Here is a 13,563-nt window from a genome sequence, read left to right as displayed (position 1 = left end):
AAAAAAAAAAAAAAAAAAAAAAGGCCTCTGTGCTTTCTTTTTACTATTTAACTGGAATTCATTTCTTTTCAACCAGAATAGGAGTCTTGACTTTCATGAATTCTGTCTGACTGCAAGAGGTGCTTGATTTGATAGAAAAGAATGTCAGTCAAAAATCTTTTTAAATAAAGGAAGCTCACTCACAGAAAAGAAGTCTGACACTTCTGTTTATCAGGATACGAAATGGACAGTTTCACCAAAAGTAGCATCCATGACGATTCTAACATACATTTTTTAAATAAGGTATTTGACGATAGCTCCTTTAAAGATTTTTATAAAAACAATTTTCCCAGTAGTGTTAATTAATTATGAAGTTTTTAACTAAAATCCAACAACCTAAATGTCAAAAGACATTTTTCATGTTGATCTGAAGCCTCTGTTTCCATAATCTTCTCTGAGGGGGCGTGGCTTTTGGAGCTGAGCAGCTCCGCCCCTGATCCCCCCTTTGTCTAAGTATTATAGCTCTGTGTCTCTCTAGTATAAGTTTTCACCACTACTCCATAAAAAATGTCCAGCAATATCGGTAAGGTCCAGCAGTATGGTTTTGATCCGGATATCAATTAGTGCTGCCACAAACGATTATTTTAATATTCGACTGATCACCGACTGTTTTTCCGATTAGTCAACTAATCGGGTCATGCACAAAGTAGATGTAAAGCACACATCTTAACATCATTAACTTTAAACCAACCAAAAACTAGATCTATAGTATTACCAGCGAAAATGCTAGTGTGAATGCTATAAGTTGAATTTGGCCGCTGAAGATTCTAGTGAAGATAGCTGAAGTCACTGAAGCTGAAAGCCAGCTGAAATATTAGCTAAAGTCGAAATTAGCCTTAAAAAACAAAAAAAAAAAGCCTCAATTAGCTAAATAGGTAGCATGCAGCTTAAATATTAGCTTAACTCCAAAATAACCTAAAAAATGTTAAAAAGCCTAAGCTAGCCAAAACAGCTTGCATGTAGCTGAAATATTAGCTGAACTCCAAAGTACCTTAAAAAAACCTGCCAACATAGTCCAAAAAGCTAGCATAATGCCATTAAAACTTTCGACGTTGCTACACTCTGACTCCATGTAATATACAGTAACGACTAATCAACTATTAAATTAGTTGTCGACTATTTTTATAGTCGATTAGTCGTCGATTAGTGGACTAATCGTGGCAGCTCTACTGTCAATTGCTGGAACTTACTGAAGACACGATACAGTTGGAAGTTATACGATATTCTGCATCTAAAAATGAAAGTTTTTCGCTGATCACTTCTCGGTCCGTGGAGAAATTGGGTGTTGGTGTTAGACTGGGGGCAGAGCTGCCAGAGCACACCCTTCCTGAAAGAGGCGGTCTCACTTGTGACATCAGATCATGAGGACCAGAACTGCTGTCATGCAATACTTTGATAATAGCCAGCATCAGTTCAGAGAGAAAGTTCACCTTTTACCGCTTGTTTTTGTCCAGAAGATTAAGCTTTTTTTTTTTTTTTTTTTAAAGAAGCCTGCACAGTCATACAGAACATTTAGGCTGTAAGACCGGCACTTCTTTTTTAGGTGTGTATTATCACTGTAGGTTATCACTTTTTAATCCACACCCAGCAACCAATCAGAATCCAGTATTCAGCTGGACCATGGCATACGTTTTATCAACCGTCTCTTTTTTCTTTTCCAAATGACTGAAATGAGCAGATAAAGATGCACTCTTTCTCTAACCTCCCCCTGGAAACAATAACGGCGGCCATCTGTAGCTAAGTGATGCCAGTTTAACGCTAGTTTGCTTGTGCCTGTCCAATGTCCAATATGTAGACACAACTTAGTGCTAGCAATCCTGTTTCACGTGTGAGTGCACAAAATTAATCTTTTTGCATCTGCTTCTCCCGCTTTTCTGCACAGTTTACCAGATTTACTCATATTGCTGAGCTATGAATGGTCAATTCGTGCCCTATTTTACCAGTTTGTGACACATATTCCAGTTAGTAAGCCATATGCATCATATTGCAAACTTTCAGCAAATTGAACGCTTTGCCTTCCGTTGAGAAAATAAAAGTCTCACGCAGTCAATAAAAACGTTTTTTGACAGGCATTCACAATCTTGAACTAGAAAAGTTGCATTACCTGCGATAATGCTTGTGTGAAGGCTTATTGCTAAAAGTAGTCGCTGAAGATTCCAAAACTTTTTGCCAAAAAATGCAATAGATATTTGCAAAATGTTAAATTTGCTAAAAAAAAAAAAAAAATCATTAAAGAACTATGACAGTGGGCTGAAGTTGACCTAAATTTCTGAAAAATTTCTAGTAAAATTGCTTAAAAATTCCTAATAAATGCCAATTTTGCAAAAATATTTAGTGTTTCACTAATACTTTATTTTTACTTACTTATATATGACCTAAACTCCAAACTAGCCCAAAAAACCTTAGTAGATGCCAAATTAGCAAGAAAATAGCTAGCACATTGCTAACATACTAGCTAACCTCCAAAATAGCCTAAAATTCCTCAGTAAACTAAATTAGTCAAAAACGTTAGCCTGTTGCTAAATTATTAGCTAAACTCCAAATTAGCATATAATCAATCACAGGTAGACGCCAAATTAGCACACAAAAAACTAGAACATTGTTCAATTACTAGCTAAACTCCAAAAAAGCCTAACATTCCCCACTAAACTAAGTCAAGAAAGTTAGCTCTTTGCTAAAATAGAAGCTAAACTTTAAATTAGCCTTAAAAAAACCCTCAGTGGGTAACAAATGATCCAAAAACGTATTATAGCATGTTGCTAAAATATTAGCTAAACTCCATTTTTTTTGAAAATAACTATAAAAGATGAAACATAGCCTATGAATATATTTAAAGGCTGTTGCTAATCTACTTAAAATTTTGAAATTTTAAAAACTTTCTCATTCATTTCCTGTGAGGCACATTCTGCTCAATATTTCAAAAATGAAAAAAAAAAAGTATCATAAACAAAAATACAAGCAGTGATGTCCTGAACAAGCTGAACGTTTTAATACCAAGATTGCTGAAGTCGCTGAAATGTGATTGAGTTTTTACACGCCAAAAGACGTACGTAATCAGTCAACACATAAAACTGGGAAATGAGGGAAGAGAAAAATATTCATTCACATTTAAGTGCCAATTTCCAACAGCTTCTTGTGTTTCGGAGAAACTCCTATTTTTCAAACTAACAATAGAGAACGTTCTCTTTTGTCTCTCAGGTTGTTTTTTAAATTTGTTTTCAGTTGCGCCTTGACTGGATCTTTTTCATATTCCAGGCACTCGTGACCTCAACCACGTAGATTGTGTCCTCGGAGAGATGCATCATGCATTTCCTCCTCTGGTTGAACAGCAGCAGCTCAGAAGAAGTGAAACCCTCGAGCAGACGAGGTGCTGGAGGAAATAAAACAAACCGCTGTCACTTAATCAGAGACACAAATCCAACTTCATTAGATTTTGAAGTTGAAAACACTTGAATTTAGCAGACATTTGTTCCCCAGTCATGGCCTTTCGTGACACCTTTCAGCTCTGAATTACAATCAAATTTGGCATCAGACTCAAGCGGCCTTCGTTGTGAATTTGTCTGAAGATGTCCCCTGACAGCAGATCATATGGAAATTGAAAGAGCCTTTAAAAATAGACTTTTTTTGCTGCTGCAGGCTCTCATTGTGCAGCTCCTGAAGCAGCACACAAGAATCCTCTCCCTCTTTTATTTCTGTCCATCCACACTGCTACCAGGCTTCCATATGAAGCATCCCACTTCTCTTATGTAACATCATTTGTCGGCGGAGTACTGGCAGCTTCCATCCACATGCATGGGTGTTTCACTCCATTAAAAGCTGTAGGAGACGGCCCCCCCGGCTCCCTCCCATCCAGCATCGGTTAAAAGTGAAATGAGTGATTGAATAATCCGTGGTGTGAACCCTCTTTGCAGACTCTGTATTATTGTTCTGCCACGGGATTTTTCCTGCATGTTCTGTGGTTGTAGAGGCTTGAGCGCAGTGATTCATCAGCAGGTAGGAGTTCATGTTAGCTGAAGAACAGTGGGTGTGGCCTCCTTTGTGTGACTTTAGTGCTGATCTGGTGAATAATAACATGAATGTGAATAATTCTTCTTAAAACAATTTTTTAACAGGTTTTAAAACAAAAGAAATTCCAGTAATTAGGGACTTTTATTTGAAATTAGAAGATTTCTGAGCTTACTTCTTCGTGGTAGGGTCGGCTCTAAGCCGGTCAGCTGTAATTTAATAAGAGTCTAATGGCTTTGGTGGATAAAGGCAGTCACACTTTCAAAATAAAGGTCACTGGTTGCTAATTACTCTCCAGCTCTCCTAATGAGATGTGAGGAAAGAGAGTGCTTCCTCGATTCATTCAGGCTCCATGTCAACCTGAAAGAAGCAGTTTTCAGGAAAAGTCTTCAGTCACGAGTTCAGGTTGCAAATACATGCATGACAGTGAGGATGTGGATGTTGGATGTATCCATAACCAACTCAGTGCCCTAGTGGTAGAGCGTCTGACCTGAGACTGGTACGTTGTGGGTTACAATCCAAGATCAAGTCATTCCAAAGACTCTAAAAATGGGACCCAGTGCTTCTCTGCTTGACACTCACCATTATGGATTAAATCTGGAGAGCAAATTTTCACACATCCAGGTGTGTGACAGTAAATAAAAACAAGAAAAAAGTTAGGAGACTTTTTTATTGTTTCATTGAAAATAAGGAAAGAAAGTTCACAACCAAAATCTTTGCCTCGAGCCGCCATCTTGAATGTTTATTTCTACTCTTTGATAGAGTCTCTGAAAAGCATTGAAACTGGGCGTATCTGCTGCGCAAGTCACGTTGGGTGTGAACAGCATTACAGTCTGATCAAATGTTAAATTTTAAGGACATAGATTCTGAAGTCATATGATATATACCTGTACTATGTCATGTCATATTCATATTCATAATTGAATTTCATTTTTGTTTTCATTGCCAAGCAAAGCTGGTGTACATGAATGATACTGTGGGTTTATCATAAGTAAAGATGTTAATTAAATTACTGGCTCAAAAACTGAAGTTCTTATTGAAAGTGATAAGCTATGTTTGCACCAGCGTATGACACGGGTTGAACGCGTGTTCTTGAACGCGTGTTCTTGAACATGTGTTCTAGAACACGCGTTCTTGAATGTGCATTTAGTCTAAGGTTTTTACTCTGGACAGGCAGAGAGGACTTCTTCTTTCTTTTTTTTAATCTTTACTAGCATGTCTGTCACCTTCAAATAGAAGCGGTTTGGCATAAGAAGTCAAAGCGGTGCAAATCTTGCTCCAGGTTTTTTCGATAGACTCTTTTCACGTGACGTCACACAAAATGGCGAGTGTGCAAAGTGACTTTCAGTCCATGGATTTAGAACGGCAAAGCTGACAGCTGAACGTTGTCTAAAGCAATTTTACATAAGTGATAAAAGTTAACCAAAAATATGAAAGTAACTATGTCCACGTAATGTTATAAAATACGTTCACCAGAGATACATTTTTTTTTAGTTGTCCGTTCTTATTTTGAAAGTTGAAAATATGTGGCTCAATAGCTGCTCTTAGCATTTTCACCGAACCAAACTATTCCTGTTTTTAAAACTATCCCCTAAAATGTCCAGTAGAACAACAAGTACATTTAGCCTGGAAAACGATTAATATGCGTACGGGATTTACATAGATTTTTTAATGAAAGTGACCGCTGGAACGCACCGGTTTTAAAGGTTCAGCATCACCAGTGCTTTAGAATCACAGACTCAGATGAGGTTTTCTTCTAGTCCTAAAGGACATTCAATTAGTTCTTTTACCCTATTTAACCCATTGCACAGTTAAAAAACTTATTGTCTGATAAGAATTTGGCTGTAAATCTGCTTACAGATTAGTTCAAATCCTACATTTTGAGGAACGGCCTCCACCTGGACCTTTTCAGGTGTTTTTTTTACAACAGCCCATCCTGAGCATGGACTGTGCCAAAGTACTGCTTGGAACAGAAAACAAAGAGGCTGCTTTAATAATGTGCAGTGCTGTTATGGCTGTGAGAGCAATGGTCTGAACTCAAACACCGTTCAATATTTCATTCATTTTATTTACCTGGCTCGTGCTGTAATGTGGAGAGGGAGCTGGAACCGTTCCTGTTGTCCTCAGGTTGCCAGTCCATCAGACACCAACCAGACGAACCTACCAACAGACAGTTTGTTGGCTGGAGGAGCAGATTAACTCCTATAATCCTGGTGTTCCAGTGTTGAAATGTTTTAACTCCTCCCTATCTGTCAGCAACCTGGACATAGCTCCTAAAAATAATTTAAAACAAGCAACTATTGTGTAGGTGTGGAAATAGGTGTGAAATCTAAGAAGTGTACGATAAAGTCCTAGTCCTAAAATCAATTATCACCCACTGGGGGGTTAAACTGGATCTCTGCATTTGACTCATTGGGGGAGCAGTGAGCACATCCACACTCAGTTACCCTTAGATAGTTCAAACCCAGAGTCAACTTAATGCGCAGGACCATGGATCAAATTGTCTGCTTTTTTATGAAAAAGTGATCTAAACCAAAGAAAATAAATAAATAACAATATTAAAGTACAAAAAAACGATTGAATATTTATTTATTTTTTAAATAACCATGGTATAAGTGGGAAAAAAAACCCAATGAAGTGTTTTAATGCACGCTGTGGATGACTGCACCACTTAGGGAGAATGAAAGACTGCTGCTCCAAGACGTGAGATTAATTTGCATCAATAAACATTAACATGTTAATCTTAAATGCGTGTTATTGCATAAACATGTACGCCCTTAATATATACTGCATACAGTTTATTTCATTGTCTTGAGTTTGGTTATCAGCTATAAGGAGGAGGGCTGGAGAACAGGCAGGGTGATGGATCTTTAGATCCAGGATTGAGCAGTCCTGCTCTATAGATACCTCGAAACCTTTGGAAGAAGTTTTATAGATCAGGTGCGTTCAATGTTTCATCTAAGTAAAGTCCGGACAGGTGTGTTGTTTAATTCAAAAATGGTTCTTTGTAAGCTTGTACCTGGAAGACGTGGAAGTAAGAAGATCAGAAGAGCTGGTTGAAGATGAATAAGGATGAGTCCAGCAGAGGTGGAAAATAAAACCAGTTTTTTCTTCTCTTCAGTTTTCAAGCGGGTCGTCTTGACCACGTTAGAAATGGAAGCTGAGGTTTGAGGCTTTAGTTTCTGCAGATACTGTGCTTCCTAAAATTATTCATGGAGGACTGTTGGTGGTTTTCCCGAGCTTTGTCACTCGTCCTTTTGATGGATATTGTTTTAGTGCAGATTGAAATAGGCATAAAAGCCTAACCTGCACTTTTCCCTAATCATTGACTGTTTTGCATATTCCATCTGGCTTTATTTGCTTACAGCTGAACACATTCTGGTACACGCAGTTCTGGAGCTCTCGTCGAGAAAAAAGGTTTTTAATTCTCGGAAGGAACAGCAGCATTCCAAAGTTGATATGAGTTTGTGTTATTAAAATGTGGGGATTTATTGGGGTTTCTTTAACAAATGCTTCAACAGATTTTATTTGGGTTTTTTTGTTTTTTTATATAACATTGTTACAAAAACACTTGAGTCCAAAGTGAAATTCAGGTTTCTTAAAAGTGTGGCGGTAAGCATTTCACACAATGACTGTCCAGCTAAACACACGAACGGCTGATTAATTGTCAATCAGCTGATCAACCCACCGAGCTGCAGCCTGGAAATGATCCATGGCTTGATTTCCAGATTGTGAAAATTGGGCCATCTAAACTGGGATTGGGGTAAAGTTTTGAAGAGATTGGTTCAGGATTCCGGTGCAGATTGGATGCATCATCTCAGTTCCTCCGCTCAGCTTTCTGCGCTCCTCTCCCTTGTCAATCTTGACAGCAAATCAGCAGATTAGGAGGGATGTGCGATGACCCTCCCTTACCTAAATTGCTATGTGGGTGATATATTAGTTGAGGATATCTGACAGCCAAGCCTCCTTCGCTACACCCTTCTCTCCGACTGAAATCAGACTCCACCTGACAGTGATGAACCCGGATATTTGCCTCATGTTTATTTGCATAACAACAACCTTTCTATCCCTTCATATCCTCCTCTCTTCTTGGTATTTGTCCCACATAACCTCCCTGTTATCCGTGTTCGCCTTTCCTACGTGTCCTGCCCTTTAATATCCCGGCATATCCTTCATCAGTCCTTCCTCCACAGCTCCCACCTCCTCCGCTCCCTGTTCCCAACAACCTATCACCTTCCCGTTTCACCTCACAGCTTCAAGATACGTTTGGACAACATGTCCGAGTCTGATTACTTTCTGAGTGCGCGTTCATGCAGAACGAGAAACCACCCAGAAAAAGACAGATTTAAAGGATGATCATTGCTGTTAGTGAGAGTCCATGTCAGTGTTATTGACTGAATAGAAATGTTTTCCTCTGAAACGGTTTTCCACTTTTCCTATTTTGCCCATTTTTGAAACTTCAATAAATTATAACAATGAACTCACTGGTATTGTGATTTCAAGATGCCGGTCTCAGTGCAACAAAACAAGATTATTATTCTGCAGCAGAAGCCTAAAGGCCCCAAGGCCATGACAACGACTCGCATCCCTTTAAGGAGAAAGACTAAAGAACAGAGCTCATGAATCTGTCAATCATAGCAAGTCACCAAAATCAACCCAACACCATCACACTACCACCTCCATGTTCAGGCTTAGTCACAACGGCCCTAATGGGTGGATGGCTCTGTGAGAAAGAGGGTCAAATCTGTAAGGCACGGGTCAAAGTCAAGGTCCGGGGGCCGGATCCGGCCCTCCAGGTAATTCTATCCGGCCCTCCAGATCATTTTATATTGTTGTTATTAATGGGCCGATGTTATCTTGTATAATTTAGACAAAATCTATTTTAATGGAGGTTAAAATACTGAAAGTTATTTAAGATTAAGTTGATTTATTCTGGAATAATATTCCTGCCTTTTTATTATTCAAATTTCTGTTAAAAAGATACGGTTTTAAAGTTTTAAAAATTAACATTCCGTTAGCTTTTTGGACTATTTTGAAATTTACTGAGATTGTTTTAGACTGCTTTGAAATTTAGCTAATATTTCAGCTACATGCTAGCTGTTTTGGCTAATTTAGGCTTTTTCTGCTCAGCTCAGCTCCAAAAGCCACGCCCCCTCAGAAGAGATTTTGGAAAAAGAGGTTTCAGATCAACATGAAAAATGTTTTTTAAGAAATTTAGGTTGTGGAATTATGGTTAAAAACTTCATAATCATCATTTAAACACTACTGGGATTGTTTTTTTAATTTAAAACAGTGTCAAAGATTGACTTTAATGTGTGGATGGTGGACCTTAGAGTTATCTGGATTCCCAAAGCTGCAAAAATGTCTTTATAACCTTTTGATATTGGCATTTTTGTTTTGTTCTTATATTTATTTAGATTACACAACAGTATATTTACTTTTGTTTTCAGATCTTTAGTCATGTGTTAACCTTCTGATGAAGTGATTTCATGATTCTATTACAGTTATGGTGCCCGAGTCCTGCAAGAGATTTTTATTTATTTATTTTATTTTTATTTTTTGTATTGAGCATTTAATAAAGTACAATACAGACAACACATTAGAACTTATGCTCATACAAATGAACATTAAATGATGAGAGAAGAAAAAAAAATGGAAAATACAGGACAGCAAGTGAACAAGAGAAAGAAAATAAGTAAATAAATAAATATTCTGATTTATTCATGTTATTAATTCCAGACTTTTACAGATGTCTAGTGTTTTTGAACTTTTTGTATTTTTGGAGGTTGAGATTACTATAAAATAATGTTGGTGTTCTATTTTAAGAGCCAAGAATTCTGGCTTTTTGTTCATTACTTTACTTTTATGAATGTGAAACTTGGCCATAAGTAAAACATGTTAATAAAAAAGAAAACATCCTGATCTTTGGAGTCCAGCAAGAGATGTTAGACGAAACTTCCTTAGTAAAAAATGTGTCAAATTAATTTAGTGATAAATCAGTGAGGGGGATAATCCATTTTCTCAGAGGCCAGGGAAGCATCTAAAATCAGTTTGATCAGCTGCTTTTAATAACCCAAATGTGCAAAAAGCAACTCAAAAATGTAGAAGATGATTTCCTCACAGACGTGCGATGAGTAATGAGTAACCACAATAAACTGCTCCTAGTGATGCATAGAGAGGCGTGTACAGACCTCGTACATTCATCTTGACTAACCCGTCATCCAATCAATACTTCAGTTTGTTCTGTTTTTACACAAGCAGCTTTGATTTTTCCGTCGGCTGAATCAGATCCCTGAATGTGGAGCTTCAATAAAAGTTCAAAGAAGAAGTGAAGTCATTTTGTGTAACTTTGTTTGTCCTGGTTTGGTGGAGATCTGTTCTTTTCCTGGAGCACTCTCAAACCACAAAGCTGCAGATCCTCATCCCAGGTTAATATGATTTGGACTCCAAATCACTCCCGTAAAGAGTCCCGCTTGCCCCACGACCGTCAGGTGTCTGCGTGAGCCTCCAAACAGTTTGGAGGGGGGGCGGGGAGTCGCATGGTGACTCAGTGGCGGACTCTGTTCTTCGTCCGTCACATCTCACAAAGCTGGCGATCAGTCACCGTCCTGAGACACTCGCTTGGTTTTACCTGCGTCTTCTGTTGACCTCCGCTCACTGAGTTCTGACGCTTCAATTTTTATAAAAACTATTTCCAGTTTCTAGCTGTGCATTTGGATCTTCACGTCAATTCAGTTGCAGGGGAACATGCACGTCACAAACTGATTTGTTTCTATCAAACTGACTCAATACCCCCCCCTCCTTTTCAGCAGCACTTCATGCTGTTTCCCGCTTGGCTAACGATGTGTCAAAGAAAAGATTGTTTCCCTTTAAACCCACTCCCAAAAGATTCTGCGCCCGCTGCCCTTCCCGTCTTATCTCCCCTTTGTTAATTGCTCATTAGGAGAGAAAATGTGGTTTTAATCGTCTGCTGGCCCAGACAATCAGAAGTTCATTAAAGCTAATGTCTAAACTTCATCGAGGCACGCAGTGGTCGATGGTGCCCGTCTGCATGCTAAAAACAAAACTTGCTTTATTAATACGTCCCCCGAGAGATCTTAATAGGGTTTTTTGGATTTAAGGACAAACATGTGAGCGCTTTAAAAAAAATAGAATATTTGATTTTTGTTATATCTGGATTTTAAAGAAGTAATCCTACCATATGACGACTATAGTGGGAGTATAATCATAGGGGATCTGACACCTGAAGGCTCCATTCTGGTCTGAATGGAGCTCCATAAATGTTGAAGCTGCACTAAAACACCTGAGATTCAGTCCACACTTATTTGTGGAAGATTTCTAATGATGAAGGTCATTTTTGGCTCATTTTTTCTCCCAGTTTGATGCTTCAAAAGTCATTCATTCATGAATATTTATATGTTATGTTCACATCAGAGTCACGATGAAAAAGATTTCATCTAACGGTTTGATTTTAAATTCAGCATCATTACCAAAAATAATTAGGAAAAAACATAAAGTCAAGGATTGTTTGAAGAAGAATAACAGATGATTGTGAAGTTATGGCATCACAAACAGGAATGGTTCATAAATACCAACGAGATGATTAAAAATCTGGATGAGATGATTAGCTCTACTTTCATGAATATTTTTGTTGGACAGAAGCTCGCCAGTTTCTCCTGCCAACACTCACCACCATCGTATGTTAACAAGTTTTACAGTTAATGCAGCAACAGCATTTATTCTCTCAGTTTAAACCCATCCAACTGTGTAAACAGTCAACACATAATCCTGAAAAAGATGGTGGAAAATAAAAAATATAATAAACCAACATTTTTTCAGTTGTTTTGTTTGTATTTCCATTATTATTTCTATAAAGGTGTCACAAATGTCATCTCATAGTTATGGTTTTGACAGCATGTATAAATGTAGTTGTGTGTTTATGGGTTAAATCAGTGGTACCCCAACATTTTTAGGTCAATAACCAGTTCAATATCAGAAAGTATTTTCCTGTATGACCTGTATGAGGCTGAAGTGGGGGTCCAACTTTATTTATTTGTTCTAATCTCCAGTTTCCCTTAACTTACAAGTTGATCTTCATCCTCTGTAAAATATCTGCAGCTGTTTTAAACTTTATTTGTTCACTAGATTTAATGGAGGAACTATTAAAATATGATAAAGATTTTCCCTTAAATTTTCTCTCAAACTGGAGGCTAAAAAATTCAGAAGTCAACCTCAGCCTTATCTGACTTTTAAGGTGTCACGGATAAAAACAAACAAACAAAAAATGACTTTTCTAAATTTGAAATGTGAATTCACCCAATGAAAAACTTATTAGCAGCATCCTCGTGACATTAGACTGAATATTATTCATTATTTTTGTGTTTTGTGGGAACAACTGTCATAATAAATCCTTATTTGGAGGAAAGACTCCTGATTTTGTCTGTGAAATACGGTGGCCTTGAAGTCCAAATCACATCAATAAATAAAAAGCAAAACAAACAATAGGAAAAAACATCATTACATTTTAGAAAACAAACACATTTCCTGAAAACCAAATGAAATGTTGTGATCTTTACAATGTTTTTCTGTTGAGTGATTTGTTGTTGTGATTTGCACTTCAAGGCCACCGTAGTTAACGGCAGCTTTCTTTTATTTTGAAGTTAAAGACTGTTTTTTTGTTTCTTCCTCTGGCTCTTTTCTTTCCAAATATCTTTGTTTTTTATTAACTTTGCCAGCTTCAAATTAGCAGTCGGTGGAGCCGATTTGACATCCTTGAGTCTAGCAGTTTTCCAAAATAAAACTTCCTTCAGAGTTAGATTAAAAAGATAAAAAAAAACAGGTTGTATTTTTATTTTTGTGGACCGGTACCAACCGATCCACGGACCGGTACCGGTCCATGTCCCGGCGTTGGGGACCACTGAGTTAATCCATCAGCTATAAAGCAGCATCAGAACAATCATTGGACTTTAGACTTCTTGTGTTGACTTCATTAGGGTTCGGACGTGTCAAAGAAGACGCTACTCCTCGTTTTCGGGCTTTATTTCACCTGCAGACACATGACTGCTGCCTCTTTCTAATGTAATTACATATATTAATTGCTGTGGAGAGACCCGGCTGAGGAGGACGGGCAGAAAAAACAAAGAGTGATCACCTCTGTGCTGCTCTGTGCTTTACCAGCCAGAAAAGTCAACTCAAGGTTTATTATGTTTGCAGCGGGTTTCAGCGTTCTCCCCTCATTTGTGGTGAAGGTCTTTTGCTGAAAACAAAACAGAAAAAAGTGCACAGAAATGGCTTTTAGAGCGTGTGCTGCCGCAGACGTAATGAAAATGAATATGATCAGGTGCTGTGGGTGCCAGCATGCAGGAACCGTCTACTGACTGACTGAACCTCTTCTCTTTTTTCCTTTCCTCATGCTTCCCGCTCGGCCTCTCCTTCTCTTTCCTCCCAGTGGTTGTGTTGTATTTGCAGGGCGTGGGAACCAAAGAATGGAGGGAGGTAAGTTAGAATGTATGCACTCAC

At 38.1% G+C, this 13,563-nt stretch overlaps 1 protein-coding gene across 1 annotated transcript in view; it reads left to right on the top strand.

Annotated features, from left to right (window-relative positions):
• Nucleotides 1-13,563, top strand: part of LOC112159129 (copine-8) — a 55,415-nt gene that overhangs the window by 26,021 nt on the left and 15,831 nt on the right. Inside the window, exon 3 of the mRNA XM_024293015.2 lies at nucleotides 13,493-13,539. Coding sequence (XP_024148783.2) covers nucleotides 13,493-13,539 — 47 coding nt within the window. The remainder of the gene's footprint in view (nucleotides 1-13,492; nucleotides 13,540-13,563) is intronic.

The sequence above is a fragment of the Oryzias melastigma genome, linkage group LG7 (genome assembly GCF_002922805.2).
Source record: "Oryzias melastigma strain HK-1 linkage group LG7, ASM292280v2, whole genome shotgun sequence".
In the NCBI taxonomy this organism is placed as follows: domain Eukaryota; kingdom Metazoa; phylum Chordata; class Actinopteri; order Beloniformes; family Adrianichthyidae; genus Oryzias; species Oryzias melastigma.
Note: the sequence above shows the minus strand (reverse complement) of the source record. Positions and strands in the feature narration are given on the sequence as shown.